Source organism: Platalea leucorodia, assembly GCF_965183815.1.
Source record: "Platalea leucorodia genome assembly, chromosome: W".
In the NCBI taxonomy this organism is placed as follows: Eukaryota; Metazoa; Chordata; class Aves; order Pelecaniformes; family Threskiornithidae; genus Platalea; species Platalea leucorodia.
The window spans coordinates 325082-338991 of record NC_138859.1 but is presented as its reverse complement, the minus strand read 5'-3'; the positions used below and the strand labels follow the sequence as shown (position 1 = coordinate 338991).

At 69.1% G+C, this 13910-nt stretch overlaps 4 protein-coding genes across 7 annotated transcripts; 2 read left to right on the top strand and 2 right to left on the bottom strand.

The window, feature by feature from the left end:
• The first annotated feature begins 141 nt into the window (after window positions 1-141).
• On the top strand, window positions 142-4378 carry LOC309601992 (uncharacterized protein). 4 transcript variants are annotated; one of them, XM_082335259.1, is made up of 4 exons: window positions 142-492; window positions 826-965; window positions 2044-2279; window positions 2380-4376. In XM_082335259.1, exons 3-4 carry the CDS (start codon window positions 2097-2099, stop codon window positions 3295-3297), a joined length of 1101 nt encoding a protein of 366 aa, XP_082191385.1. In that variant the 5' UTR covers window positions 142-492; window positions 826-965; window positions 2044-2096; the 3' UTR covers window positions 3298-4376. The 4 variants fall into 4 exon arrangements, with proteins under 4 accessions (XP_082191385.1, XP_082191386.1, XP_082191387.1 ...); XM_082335260.1 differs by having other exon boundaries at window positions 2383-4375; XM_082335261.1 differs by having other exon boundaries at window positions 301-492; window positions 832-965; window positions 2083-2279; window positions 2380-4378.
• A 2097-nt stretch (window positions 4379-6475) lies between these two features.
• On the bottom strand, window positions 6476-7527 carry LOC309601882 (transcriptional regulator protein Pur-beta-like; the record flags this gene model as incomplete). The annotated part of the gene is made up of 1 exon (XM_082335126.1): window positions 6476-7527. One exon carries the CDS (start codon window positions 7525-7527, stop codon window positions 6502-6504), a length of 1026 nt encoding a protein of 341 aa, XP_082191252.1. The 3' UTR covers window positions 6476-6501.
• Window positions 7528-8603: 1076 nt separating this feature from the next.
• Window positions 8604-9346, bottom strand: LOC309601607 (cytochrome c oxidase subunit 5B, mitochondrial-like). The gene is made up of 4 exons (XM_082334709.1): window positions 9225-9346; window positions 9073-9146; window positions 8889-8988; window positions 8604-8815 (listed from the first exon to the last, which is right to left on the bottom strand). The coding sequence occupies exons 1-4, from the start codon at window positions 9307-9309 to the stop codon at window positions 8703-8705; spliced, it is 372 nt and encodes a 123-aa protein (XP_082190835.1). The 5' UTR covers window positions 9310-9346; the 3' UTR covers window positions 8604-8702.
• A 989-nt stretch (window positions 9347-10335) lies between these two features.
• On the top strand, window positions 10336-12308 carry LOC309601826 (uncharacterized protein; the record flags this gene model as incomplete). The annotated part of the gene is made up of 2 exons (XM_082335000.1): window positions 10336-10438; window positions 12006-12308. The coding sequence occupies 2 exons, from the start codon at window positions 10336-10338 to the stop codon at window positions 12299-12301; spliced, it is 399 nt and encodes a 132-aa protein (XP_082191126.1). The 3' UTR covers window positions 12302-12308.
• Between the last annotated feature and the right edge of the window lie 1602 nt (window positions 12309-13910).

The window sequence follows — 13910 nt, the reverse complement described above, 5'->3', positions numbered from 1 at the left end:
ACAGCTCGCGGAGCCAATGGAAGGATAGGAGCCTTTCCCGCCCATTCTCTCCCCCCGCCCCCCGTGTTGTTTGTTTGCGCGGAGCGGGGGAGGGGGCGGACGCGGCGCTGAGGGGAGCGGGGCGGCGGGGGGGGCTCGCCCGGTGCCGCCGCCGTTACAGGCGGGGCCCCGGCCCCTGTCAGGGCCGTCGGCGGGTCCCGCCGCGCCTGCCCGCTCGTGGGCCGGGGCCTCCCCGGGCAGCGGGGGCTCCTGACGGGGCCCGCGGCCTCTGTAGGCCGCAGGGCCGCGCCCCGTCCAGCCCAGGCCCTGTCATCGCCCCCACGGCCGACCGAACGGCTTGGGCCCGAGGCGCGGCCTGGAAAGGTTTAAACCTCGGCTACAAGCGGCTGTGATCGGCCCGGCCAGGCTGCTGCCCGTGCCAGCTGGCGTGGGCAGCACCGAGGAGGGGGGAATCCCTCCCCGGGGGCGCCGAGGCTCGGGTGAGCGGTGCCTGTGAGTCCTTCCCCGTGTGTTTTTCAGAAAATACAGAAATAAAGGCTGGTCCTGCCCCTTAGGGTAATAAGGGCAGCAGCCGCGGTAGCACAAGCCGTCCCTGCGGCCCCAGTAGCACCGAGGAAGGGTTTGGGCCGGGGCTCGGGGCACGGGGGGACATTGAGAGGCAGAAGGGGCAGTTGCTGGTAATGGCAGGGGTAAAATACGGCCAAAAAATGCCCAAAAAATTCCCGGTCCGGACTGTCGGGGGGGGGGGGGGGGGGGGGATGTTGGGGAAGAGCGTGTCGCGGGAAATAAAAACCCTTGAATTTCTCTTGATGAGCCCCGTTCCAGCGTCAGATCGAACCCCATTTACGTGACGAGGTTGATATTATACGGGAAACTTCGGATTGTTAGAGAGCGAGGGCCAACAGGACAGGAGCAGCCTGGGGAGCTTAACGGGCCCTGGCGCGGCGGAGGCGGCGATGGAGCAGGTAGGGGAGCGCCGGGCTGGGAGGAGGAGGAGGAGGAGGAGGAGGGGGACGAGGAAGGCACCTTTGTCCCGGCCCGCCCCGTGCCTCGGTTTCCCTCCGGCGCCGGGCAGGGCTGGGGGGCAGCGGGCAGCCCCTGCCCCTCGCTGCGGCTGCGGGGGGCTGAGGGGCGCCCGGGCGCCCCCGCAGCTGCTCCCGGTCCCCGTGGAGGCAACGCTGCCTGCACCTGCCCCGCGGGCAGCAACTGCCGCCGGCGCCTGCTGCGCGCCCGGGCCCCGGCTGTCCCCCGCTGTCCCCGGCTGTCCCCCGCTGTCCCCCCGCGGGGCCGGAGCAGCTGCCCCCCGGCGTGCGGGGGACGTGCGGGACGGGGACGCTGCCAGCTGCTCCCCGAGGGGTGAGGGACCCCGGCCGGCGGGGACGCAGCCCCCCGGGACGGCGTCAGGCCAGGCCCCGGCCGCCTGCAGCGCGGCAGCGGCGGGGTTGCGGTGCCGCGGCGGCGGCGGCTCATGCGCAGGCGTTTCCCGCTCGTGTCCTCAGATGAGCCCGTGCCCGCAGGGAGCCGCAGAGCTAAATGCGGCGCGGGCTGCAGCGCCTGCGTCGCCGCACGCCGGCCGGGTTGCCTCGCTGCCGGGGGACGCGGCACGGGATCGCCGACAGCCCGCCCGGCGCAGGCCGCGCGCCGCGCACGCGGCCGCGAACACGCCACGCAGCCGCGCGCGCAGCACGTGTGCCTTACGCCTGCGCGCGCGCCTTGCCGGGCCGGTCCCTGCGCGCCGGCGTGAGCCGCGACACGCAACACGCGTGTGCCGCGCCCGACCCTCCTCCCCCCCGGGGTGCCCACCCCTGCGCCCCCCGCCTCTGGGGACCCCCCTGTGCCGCCCCGAACCCCGGGGACCCCCCTGCGTGTCCCCCGAGCGTCCCCAGGCCGCCCCACACCGCCGTGGGGCCACCGCTGACCCTGCCCACCCCGTCCCGGGGGACCCCCGACCCCCCAAGGAGCGAGACGGGGCCGGGCTGGGTTTTTCATTCACTTTTCCGCATACTTTTTATTTGTTACAAACATACAATTCTTTAAATATAGACTTGTAAAACTCCATTTGCAAAAATCTGCTACGGTAAGGAGTGCTCGCTAGCATGAGGAGTTCGTCACGTCGGGCGTCGTCTTTGCTAGTGGTAAAATCCAGGACCTGCCTTCGGCAACCGCCGGCCGCTCCCCGGCGTCTCCCGAAGCCGCCCCGCCGGCCGCAGAGGAAGGGAGAGGGGGGACGGGACCCCCCGGGCGCCGGCAGCCCCGCGCTGGGCCGCCTAAAGTGCATGGTTTGCTTTATTTTTTGTTTTTCTTTCATTAAAAAAATAAGAGGAATAAAACTTTCTTCTTTCGTCAAGGTACTTCGGGGTGAACGTTTTGGTCTCTCAGCAGATCGCGGCCGAAGCCAGTCCCGGCCCCGGCGGCTCTCGGAGGAGGACCCGGCGCTCTCCCGTGCCGACGTTCCACCCGCCGGCGGCGCGTTTCCACCTCTGCCCGGGGAGAACCGCGTGCCGGGGACGGGAGAGCTGCCCGTGCCACACCCGCGCTCGGCCGCGGCGCCGGCGCTGCTCCCAGGCCGGAAGTCCCCGGGAACGCCGCGCTTTCGAGGCCTCGACGCCACCGGCAACGCCGGAGAGACGCCGGCGCGGGGCCTCCGCGGTCTCGCCGACGACCGCCAGCCCGACGGTCGCCACCGCCGCGGCGAGAAGCCGCCGGCGCCGCGCTCTCCGCCGGCCGTTCCTCTCCCGGCTTGGCTCGCCCCGAGATCCGCTCCGGCGCCTGGATTCGGGATCTCACGCCGACGCACCAAACACCCGCTCCGCTTGGCACAGGCACCGCTGGCTCGACCGGCTCCGCGAGGAAGAGGAGGGCGACGGCGCCCGCGGCCGAGCCTCGCCCTACGAGGAGCACCTCTCCGGGCATCCGCGGGGCCGCCGCCGCGCCGGCTCCCGGCTCCCACCGGGAACCCTCTCCTCTCCCGGCGAGCGCGGCGCCGAGTGTCTGCTGAGAGATCCCTTGTGCATCAGCTCAAGTACCGTCATCGCTCGCTCGCGCTCCTTTATTCTTTTTCTATTTTTTTTTCTATTTTTTTTTTTTTTTAAACTTTCTTTTTTAAAAGAGAAGCCGGCGAGGGTTGGGTTGTTTCTTTTTTTTTTTTATCGCCAACAAGAGAAACCGCCGCTCTCCCCGGCGCGGCAGCCCCGGGGACCGGCCGCCTCCCCCGCGCCGTCCTCCGCCGGCGGCGAGGGACCACGAGGGGATGCCCCTGCCCGGGACCCCAAAACGGCTGGAAACAAGGCAGGATAATTCCGATTTTCTTCCATATTTTTCTCTTGGGGGGGAAAATTGAAGCGGTTTTAACTTTTGACGGAGCCGCCGACGGCTCCCGGCTCTCGGCCCGGACGTTGTGGGTATTTACATCGATTTCGGGGCGCTATACAAGATTTACAAGATTTCTTTTTTTTTTTTTTTTTTGTACAGCGATAGTCGCGCTCTCAAACCGTCCCTTCCGGGGCAACAGAAATCTGGAAGCTCCAAGAATTTGGGATATTTTTTTCCCCCTTCTGGTTTTAAAAAATAAAAAAAAAAAAAAGCAATTTGCCCGTTTTCTACAGATTCCAAACCAAAAAACTCAACCGAATCTCATATATATACACACACACGCACATGTGTATATACATATATATAAGGGAACCACCAAACCCTCCGACCTGCCGCGCGCCGCCGCGTTCCCCGGCGCCTTCGGCGACGCCGAGGTCCCGTCCGTGGGGAGATCCCGGCGCCGGCGGGAGCCCGGCGCCGGCGTAACCGTCGTCCCGCTCTCCTCGGCGGCGCGGGGGGCTCCCCGCCGGCTCCCCCCTCTCGGCCCCGCGGCCAAACCGACCCCAAACCCCCAAAACTCACCAAACCAAACCAAAAGTCTCCCCCCGGCAGAAACGACCCGAGTCCTCGCTCGCGCCCGCGGCTCGTCCGCCCACCTCTCCGAATCGCTCTCGCCGGCCGCTGGTTCGCTTACAAAAGGTTAAAAAAACCCTTTTTTTTCTGATTTTTATCTTTTTTTTTGGATGTTTTTTTTTTCCTTGTTCTTGCTGCGAGATTTCTTCCCCCGCCGCACTCTGGTTGCTGGAGGTGAACTGGAGCCGCGGGAGGTTTCCGCGCGCGGCCCCGCCGCTGCTCCGGCAGGAGACGGGGTTCTGGTGGCCGCAGCGAACGCCGGCTGCGCGCGGGGCCCCGCTTTTATGGGGTTCGGTAACCTTTTTTTTTTTTTTTTTTTGGCGGTATTTGCCTTTTTCCTCTCGCACGTATTTCCTAGGCGGCTGTCGAGCGCCGAGCCGGGCCGGCGGCAACCGCGCCGCTACCCCGGAGTAGAAAGGTAAGGCCAAACGACCGCAATTCAGCCAAAAAAAAAAAAAAAAAGAATATATATATTTTTTTTATATATATATATATATATATATATATATATGATCCTCTTCAAAAATAAAAGGAGAGGTACCGCCTGCGTCTTTGCAACCGGCAGCCGCACGCCGGCAAGTCCAAGGCCGCGGAGCCGGGCGTCCCCCGGGGCGGCCGAGCGGTGCCGCCGTCTCCCCCGATCCGGCGCTGGCGGCGGCGCTTCGTCGTGGGCTTTCTGGTTTTCTGTTGTGTTTTGTTTTTTTTTTTCTCCGCGGCAAAGAACGGAAGGCGCGCGAACACAGAACGAGGACGCTGGGCGAATACAGCAGGACGTCACTGGAAAGAGCTGCCTGAGGGTACAAAATACAGTACGGACGCGGTCGGACATCGAGATAAAAGACTATTGCTCCCGTGAGAGTGAGGAAACCCAGTCCTTTGCGACGGAGAAGAATTAAAAACGGGATAAACGGAAGAAATTCGCGTTAAAAATCCCTTTAAAAAGAGCTACGGAGGCGAGGAAGGGCAGGACGGGGCTCGGAGGACGGACAGACGGATGGACAGACGACGTCCCCCGGGGCTCTGCCGGGTTTTGGGGCCAGGCGGTGGCGCGTCCCCCCCCGCCGGGCGAAGCCGAGGCGCTGCCGGCCGTTCCTCGCTTCCCGAGAAATACGGAGAGAGAGAGAGACGCCGGGATCCGCGACAATAAATTAAGGAGGCAGCTGAGATCGGAGGGCGGGCGGGCGCGGGCTCCCGAAAAACAGCGGAAAAAAATTAATTTAAAAAAAAAAAAAAAAAGAACAAAACCAAAAAAAGGTCCTAAAACGGGAGAAGCCGTCGGACAAGAAGACCTGCAACTTTGGAATGAAGAGCGATGAACCCCCCTCAGTTCAGAGTTCCCGGGAGAACGTGGCTAAAAAATTCCTTTCGGGAAAGGCCAGGATTGAGCCGATTGAGCTTAAAAACAAAAAAAAAAAAAATAAAACATTTGAGAGTGGAAAAAATCTATTTAATAGGAGAGGTGATGGCTGGAGGGGCCCCGCTGGCTCCGGCGCGGCGGGCCCGGGCGGCCAGGTGGGGGGGGGGAAAAAAGAGAAAAAAAAAAACCAACAACCAAAAAACCCCAAAACCCCCAAAACCACAACACCGAAGGCCCCGGCTGCCGGGGCGCGGAGTCCCGCTGGTGCGAGCGAGCCGCCGGCGCGAGGCACCGCGGGAAGGCGCGGGCTGGCTCCGCTAAGGGGAAAGAAAAAAAAAAAAAAGAAGAAAAGAGGAGAAGGGGCGGATTTTGGCAGCCGCGGATCCCGGCGGCGCCGCCTCCGGTGCCGGCTGTGCCGGCAGAACGGCGAGCGGGAAGGAAACCTGGCCGGGCCTCGCCGGTACGGAGCCGGCGCTCGCTGGAGGCCGCCTTATTTGGAGAGGAGGGGAAGATCGTGCGCCCCGTCGCGTTTTCCTTGTGCTTGGTGCCTGCGGGAGCCGGCCTCCCCCGCGCCCCCGCCGCCGGCGGGCAGGGGACCGGGGACGAGCCACCAAAGCCCAGAAAGTCTGCCGTCACGGTCGGGAACCTGCCGGCGTCGCGCTAGCTCGCGTGCGGGATCCAGTTCGGGGGCTGGAGTTGAGCAGTTTGCACCCCAAAAAAAAAAAAAAAAAAAAAAAAAAATTGGAAAAGGAGGGGGAAAACGAAAGGAGAAGGGAGGGGGGAGAGGAGAGAACGGACGTTGGTCCAGATGCGGCCCCCCCGCCCCGGCTCTCGCTTCCGAACGCTCCCGCTCGCCGCCTCCGTCGCTCGCTCCCCCCGGCGAGGCTCTCGATCCGCCGGGATGCTGGTTTCGATGGTGGGGGGGGGGGCCGCCGCGTCGGCGCGGGCCGGGATCCGGGAGCGGAGCGGGGATCCGAGCCCCCGGGAAGCTGGGAGTCCTCGGCGGGGGCCGGCGGCGGCTCGGCCCGGCGGCGGAGCGCGCGCCAGCGCGGAGGAGGGAGGGACGCGGGCGGCGTCGCGGTCGGGCCGGTTCCTCTCTCTCCGGCGGCGGGATCGGGGGGGCCCGGGGGGGATCGGGGCTTCGGGGGGGTTGGGGATGGGGGGGGGGGGCCGGCGGCGGGGCTGAGGGCGGGGGAGGCTCAGTCGTCGTCCACGTCGTCGCCGTCGGAATCGTCGCCGGCGCCGCTGCCGCTGCCGGGACCCGGGGGCCCGGCGCGCCGGTCGTAGAGCTTGTCCCGCTGGCGGTCCTGGATGTCGCGCATCTCCTCGGCGTAGCGACAGAAGGCGCCGCCGAACTTGGCCCAGGCCTTGTAGGGGACGGTGATGGCGTTGCGGTAGGACGGCTTCACCTCGCTCACCCGCAGGAAGACGCCGTACTTGTTGCAGCCCACGTCGAAGAAGAAGCGCTTGGAGTCCACGGTGATGGAGGTGCCCTCCGGCAGCTCCCCGTAGAGCCCCCCGCCGCCCGGCCCGCCGCCCCCGGGGCCGCCCAGCTCGTCCTCCTCGCCCCCGTAGTCGTCGATCAGCTTGGCCAGGGCGTCGCGGAACTCGATCAGGCCCTGGGCGGGCAGGGCGATGGTCTGCCCGCTCTGCAGCCCGGGGGGGCCGCCGGGAAAGCCCCCCGCCCCGCCGGGCCCGCGGTTGACGGTCTGGCGGATGCGGAGGAACCGTCCCCGCTGGTTCTCCTTCAGGTCCAGGTAGTACTTGCGGTTCTCCCGCACCAGGAACTCGCTCTTGAGGGCGCGGCGGGGCCCGGGCCCGGCGCCGTCCTCCCCCGGGGCGCCGGCGGCCTGGGCCAGCTGCTCGGGGCTGGAGGGGCCCAGCTGGGCGTAGTGCTCGATGAAGTCGCCCAGGTAGTCGCGGAACTCGGCGGCCACCGCCATGGAGAGAGTGAGGCGGCTCTTGGAGCCCCCCGCGCCCACCTCGGCGATCTTCAGGAACCGGCCCTTGGCGTTCTGCTTCACGTCCAGGTAGAAGCGCTTGTTCTGGATGTCCAGCCGCTTCGAGGCCAGCTCCTGCGTCTCCTGCTCCGGGCCCGCCCCGCCGCCGCCGGACCCCCCGCCGGACCCGGACCCGGCCCCGCCGCCTCCGCCGCGGCCGGCCGCGAACCCCCCGCCGCCGCCGCCGCTGCCGCCGCGCTCGCTGCCGCTGTCCCCGTCCGCCATCTTGTCCGTCCGCCCGCCCGCCCCGCGCCGGCCCTTCCGCGCGCGCCGCCCCGCTTCCGGCGCGCGGCCCCGCGCCCCGCCCCGCCCCTCTGCGACAGGCGGTGACGTCACCGCCGCACTCCGCCGCCCCCCTCCCCCCGCCGAGTCACGTGGGGCGGGCAGGCCCCGCCCGCCGCGTCCCCGCGCGCCCTCTGCCGCCGACGGAGCCCCGCCCCCCGCCGCGCCCGGCTGTCAGTCACGGCCGCCGGCGGCTCCCATTGGCCCGCGCGGGGGGGGGGCGGTGAGGCCCAGAGCCCCGCCCACCTCCGGCCCGGGGCGCGGAGGGAGGGGCAACGGTGGATGATGTCACGGCCGGCCAGCCTGGCGTCATCGGGAACGTCGGCGGCGGGAGGGGGCCGCAGCGGGGGTCTGCCGGCCCCCCCGGCAGCGCAGGGCCCCTCCCCGAGGGGCGCCGGGGCGACACCGGGCAGCACGGGGAGCCCCGGCCCCGCCCACCCCGGGAGGCGCCGCCGGGAGAAGGGGGCGGGGGCGGGGGGGGCGACTCCGGTGCCGGCCGCCGGGACGCGCCGTGAGGAGCGGCGTCCGCGTGGGGGCCGGGGCCCCAGAGCCGGGGGCTGCTGGGCCTCCCCGCGGGGGGGGTGGCGGGGCGGGGGGGGCCGCCCGCCCCCCGGGGGCCCTGACACCCGGCGGGCCCCCCCGGGCACGCGGGGAGGCCGCCCGGGGGGACAGCGGCCGGTTGCGGCCCCCCCCAGCGCGGACAGGCGGATGGACAGACGGACAGCCCCCCCCGCGGGCGCAGAGCTCCGTCGGGGGGGGACACCTCGTGTGTGAGGGGGGCTGTGACCCCCTCCGGGACCCCCGGGTGGGAAGGGGGGCCCCAAACCCGCACCCCAGCCCCCCCCAGGGCACAGGGACGGCGAGGGTGGGGTCCTCCCACCCCAAACGCTGCTCCAAGGTCTTGACCACCCGGGGGGGGGGACGCCCCCTTCCCGCCCCCCGTGTCCCCTCCCTGCTGACGACGACAGCGACAAAGTCACACCCCCCCAACCCCCCCCGGCGCAGACAGAGTCGGGGTCTCCACACACAAACTCTTTATGGGGGTGACACAGAGCGGGGGGGCTCGCACGCAGAGCGGGGGGCTCAGCTCGGCCCGGGCCCCGGGGGCGCGGGGTCCCTCAGTGGGGCAGCTCGTGGGGGATCAGCTTGTAGTGGGCGCCGCAGGAGGGGCAGCGCTGGGCCTCCCCCTGGTGCAGCCAGAACCAGACGACGCAGCTGTTGTCCTCTTCGCCTGGGGGGAGGAAGAGGAGGGTGGGACGGGGGGACGGACGGGGGGGCGGAGGGACGGGGGGGCGCACACTCACAGACGCAGCCCACGATGCGCTTGGTGTTGATGGAGGGGACGAGGTTGGGGTCCTCCTTGGTGCCCGCGTAGCGCTTGGGCCGGAACATGCTGTAGGGGTCCTGGGGGGCCGGGGTGAGCGGCGGGCGCCCGGGCCCCGGCCCCCCCCGGCCCCGAGCCCCCCCCCCCCGGCCCCCCGCACTCACCAGCCCCTTGTTCATGGCCTCCAGCACCTTCCGCTCCAGCCCCGTCGCCTGCTCCTCATCGCTGGCCAGGCCGCCTGCGGGGCACGGCGGTCAGAGCGGCGGGCCGCGGCCTCGCCCCGCTGCCCCCCCCTCCCCGGACCCCCCCCACTCACCGGGCACGGCGAGGCGGCGGGCGGGCGCGGAGGCGGCGGGCAGGAGCCGCAGGGCCGCGCTCACCCGCAGTAACCTTGAGGCCATGGCAGCGGCGGCGGCGGCAAACGGCGCTTCCGGGGGCGGGGGCGGAAGCGGAAGTGGCGGCGAGGCGCGCGACAGAGCCACGCCCCTCGGTCGGCGGGCGCGCCTCGCCCCCGGCAACCACGGCCCCGCCCTTGGCAACAGGCCCCGCCCCTGGAGCGGCAGAAGCCCCGCCCCGGGGGTGGAAGCCCCGCCCACAGGGACAGAAGTCCCGCCCCTTGTGGGGCAGAAGCCCCGCCCCGGGGGCAGAAGCCCCGCCCCTGCGTGCGGCCCCGGGGGGCAATGGCGGGGCCGGGAGCCCCGGGGGGCCGGGGGCGATGTCCCCGGGGCCACGGGGACGGGAGGCCCCCGGGGGGACAGGGAGGGCGTCCCCGGGGCCGGGGGGACCGGGACGCCCCCGGGACGCCGGGGTCGCGCCACCCTGGAGGGGAGGAGGCCGCGGGGGGCGGGGGGTGACGGGGACGCCCCCCCCGCGGCTCCCCGGGGAGCCCTTCCCGGCGGGGCCGGCTGCTTACTCATCCCCACCGGTCCCTGCGCCGCTCGGTAGCGGCCCCGCCGCCACTTGCCCCGACTGACCCCCCCAGGGGCGGGGGGGGGGGGCTGCCGCCCGCCTCCTCCCGGCGGGGGGGCAAAACCCGCCTTTTTTTACCCCATTTTAGGGCCACGCTGGGTTGGGCCCCCCCGTTCTCGCAGGCTGGGGTGAAGGGGGCACCCATGGGTGCCGCGGGGGCGGCCGGCGGGGAAGGGCGGGGGTGGTATTAAAAAATTAAAAAAAAAAAAAAAAAAAAATAAAAAAAAGAAGCAAATATGGGAAAAAAACCGCGGCCAAGCCAACCCCAAAGCGGTGGGGCGGGCGCGGCGGGGGGGCCTGGGCGCGTGCCAAGGGGGGAGGGCAGGCCGGCGGCGCAGGCGGCCCCGCGGCAGCGCCCCGGCGCTCACCGGGACGGCACCGGCCGCCGGCGGCCTCGCCCCGGGGCGCCCCGCTTGGGTCTGGGGGGGGAACCCCGCCGCCTTCCCCCCCCGCCGGCCATGGGCATCCAGGGCATGGAGCTGTGCGCCGTGGCCGTGGTCATCCTCCTCTTCATCGCCGTCCTCAAGCAGTTCGGCATCCTGGAGCCCATCTCCGTGGAAGGTAACCCCGCAGCTCCCCCCCGCTTTAATTAATCCTCAGTAATTAATTTAATTTCGTTTCAGCCCCCCGCCGCATCTCGGGGTGTCCCCGTCCTTCCCCCCGCCGGCTCGCAGGACCTGTTGGGCCCGTAAATGCTCCCCATGGGGTAAAAGCTGCTTTTTTTGGGGTGTCTCCCCTGCCGGCGGAGGGTTTGGGGGCGAAACCCGGGGTTTCGGGGCGCGGGGGAGCCGGCAGCCCCCCGCCCCGCGCCCCGCACTTGCCGCGTCATGGCCCAGCCTTGCTCTGACCTTCCCCGAGGGGTTGGGCCGGCGCCAGCCCCCCCAAAACGCCCCGCCGAGGGGGTGCCGGGGACCCCCCGGCCCGCATCGACCCCCAGGCCCCTCCTCAGGGTGATGCGGGGGCCTCTGCGCCCCCGAGACCCCCGAGACGGGGTGACGGGGGGACCCCAGCCCTCAGCGACCCCCAGACCTCCCCGAGGTGGGATGGCGGGGGCCTCTGAGCCCACAGCGACCCCCAAATCCCTCCTGAGGTGGGCGCTGGGGCCCCCCAGCCCACACCGACCCCCAAAACCCCCTGAGACCGGGCGCTGGGGACCCCCAAGTCCTGCATCGACCCCAAAATCCGCCTGAGATGTGATGCTGGGGACCCCCAATCCCCCATCGACCGCCAAAACCCCCTGAGATGGGGCACCAGGGCCCCCCAATCCCCCACCGACCCCCAAAACCCCCTGAGATGGGGCACCAGGGCCCCCAACCCCCCCGACCCCCAAAACCCCCTGAGATGGGGCACCAGGGCCCCCCAATCCCCCACCAACCCCCAAAATCCACCTGAGATGGGACACTGGGGACCCCCAAGTCCTGCATCGACCCCAAAACCCCCTGAAATGCGACACTGAGGACCCCCAATCCCCCATCGACTGCCAATACCCCCTGAGATGGGGCACCAGGGCCCCCAGTCCCCACCGACCCCCAAAATGCCCCCGAAACGGGAGGCTGGGGCCCCCCAATCCCAATCCCACCCCTTCATACCTCAGCAAACCTGGCTCGCTGGGAGACCCCCCCACGGCAGCACCCCAGGGTTTTCCGGGGCGTCCCTACCCATGCGGCACGGCGGAGCCTCTCCCCAACCCTGGCCCGGTTTTTCCGAGGTTCCCGATATCCCCGTCTCGGCGCTGAACGGGTCCACGGGGGCTTCCCAAGCTGGAATTATTAATGAGCCATCATTTATTAATTACCTTCCGCCAGGCCGGGCGCGGGCGGGAAGGAGCATTAGCGGGGTCAGGGTGAGAGGCGGCTCCGGAACGCTCCGCGCCCCGGGAATGTGCTGCCGGAGGCGGGCAGGGGTTCGGCGGCTCCGGGGAAACCCTCCGGGTCGGCTGGCTTCTCCCTCGGGATGTGAAACCCGGAGCGCCCTGGTTTTCCTCAAGCCACGAGGGGAATTTGGGATCTGCCGCTGGGTCAGGGGGGTTCGGTGTTAAGCAGGGTGGGATCCGGGCGGGAAAGAGGCCGGGACGAAGCGCGGAGAGGCTGCTGGAGCCGCGGGGGTCTTTGCCGGCGTCTCCCGGCAGACGGCGGCGATGCCGAGCTGGAGCTGTCGGCCGTACGGCACCAACCCGAGGGGCTGGAGCAGCTGCTGGCGCGCACCAAGTTCACCAAGAAGGAGCTGCAATCCCTCTACCGCGGCTTCAAGAACGTGAGTGGGGGGGACCCTCGCCCGGCCCCCACCCCCGGCGCTGGCGGGCGGACTTTGGTGGAGCCGGGGTTCACCGGGCGCCCGCTCTCCTCCCCAGGAGTGTCCCAGCGGCCTCGTGGACGAGGAGACCTTCAAGCTCATCTACTCGCAGTTCTTCCCCCAAGGCGGTGAGTCGCGGGGACCCCCAGGCCGGCGTCGGGTGCCGGGAGGGGGCCGCGTCCGGAGGAAACGCCAAATCCCGATGCGGGTGCGTGCCGGGCTGGGGGCTTCACCGGCTCTCGCCTTCCTCCCCTCGCAGACGCCAGCACCTACGCGCACTTCTTGTTCGACGCCTTCGACACCGACCGCAACGGGGCTCTCTGCTTCCAGGTGAGCGTCCCGGCACCGCTTCCGCGCCCGGCTTCTCGCTGGGAAAAGCCGTGCCAGCGCCGCGCTCCTCGAGCCGCGGCCGGCTGTAAGCGTGCCCAGCGGCGTGATTCATCAGATCTCCCTCCTCGCCCGCGTGCGGTCGGGGATAAAAGCTCAGCGCAGCGGCGACGGCCAAAATCTTCGGACTTCTCGACGGCGGGAGAGTTCCAGGCACTGCGGCAGGGGCGGCTGGCGGGGGGGCCGGAGCCGGTTTTACCGTGGTGATTAAAAATAGCTACAAGCGAGAATAGAAACGGGATCAATAGGAAAAAGTCCCCCGGGGCATCCCACGATCGATGGCAGCGCCGCAGCACCGTTGGAGGGGGGCGAACGGCCGAGCCAGGCGGGACGTGGGTCCGTCCCCGGGGTCCGGGCGTGCCGGCGGTGCCTGTGGGACGTCCCTGCTCACGGCCGCGGTTCCTCCGGCAGGATTTTGTCATTGGCCTCTCGGTCTTGCTGCGGGGCACGGTGCAGCAGAAGCTGAAGTGGGCGTTCAACCTCTATGATATTAATAAAGACGGCTACATCACCAAGGAGGTGAGACGGGGAGCGGGGACGAGGACTGGCGGGGCCGGGCAGGGTGGGAGCATCGCGGGGGTGCCCAGAGAGGGACGGAGAGGGCAGACACGGGTGCTGGGGGACAAAAGTGCCCTCATTCGGAGGGTTCCTGTCACCCTGTCCCCGCTCTGTCCCCTCCTAGGAAATGCTGGAGATCATGAAGTCCATCTACGACATGATGGGGCGCTGCACCCACCCCACCCTGCGGGACAGCGCGCCCGCCGAGCACGTGGAGCTCTTCTTCCAGGTGAGGCCGTCCCGCGTTGTCCCCTCCCGGTGGCCACCAACACCCCCCGGCTGGCACGGGCCGGGGCCGTCACCACCGCCGGGGACAGGGACGTCCCCGCTGAGCCCCTGCTCTTCCCTTGCAGAAGATGGACAGGAACGGCGACGGCGTGGTGACCTTCGAGGAGTTCCTGGAGACGTGCCAGAAGGTGAGCAGCGCCGGGGGGGCTTCGGCCTCACCGCCATCCTCCTCCTCACTGCCAGGCCTCCCGGTCCAAGACATAACCCCATCCCATGCCAAAACGACGCGCTGGGGGGAGCGGGAGAGTTGGGGGGCGACAGCTCTGGTCAGCCCGGGGCCGACGGGGCACACGGGGGGCTCTGACCTCTCCCTCCCGCCCTGTCCAGGACGAGGACATCATGAGCTCCATGCAGATCTTTGAGAACGTCATCTAGCACCCGGAACTCGGCCCCGCCAGCGCCTTCCGCCAGCACCCGAGGGGAACTTTTTTTCCTACGATTTCAGACAAAACGAGAGGTTTAAAGGAAAGAAGAAAATAATCCACCTGGCTCCCGGCACTCCGGTTAC

Coding starts and splice junctions, on each gene's coding strand:
- LOC309601607 (XM_082334709.1), bottom strand. CDS start 9,309: ATGGCCTCAAGGTTACTGCGGGTGAGCGCGGCCCTGCGGCTCCTGCCC. Junction 9,147..9,224: donor CCGCCGCCTCGCCGTGCCCG/GTGAGTGGGGGG, acceptor CGTGCCCCGCAG/GCGGCCTGGCCAGCGATGAG. Junction 8,989..9,072: donor AGGCCATGAACAAGGGGCTG/GTGAGTGCGGGG, acceptor CCGGCCCCCCAG/GACCCCTACAGCATGTTCCG.
- LOC309601992 (XM_082335261.1), top strand. CDS start 2,097: ATGAGGAGTTCGTCACGTCGGGCGTCGTCTTTGCTAGTGGTAAAATCC. Junction 2,280..2,379: donor TGGGCCGCCTAAAGTGCATG/GTTTGCTTTATT, acceptor TTGGTCTCTCAG/CAGATCGCGGCCGAAGCCAG.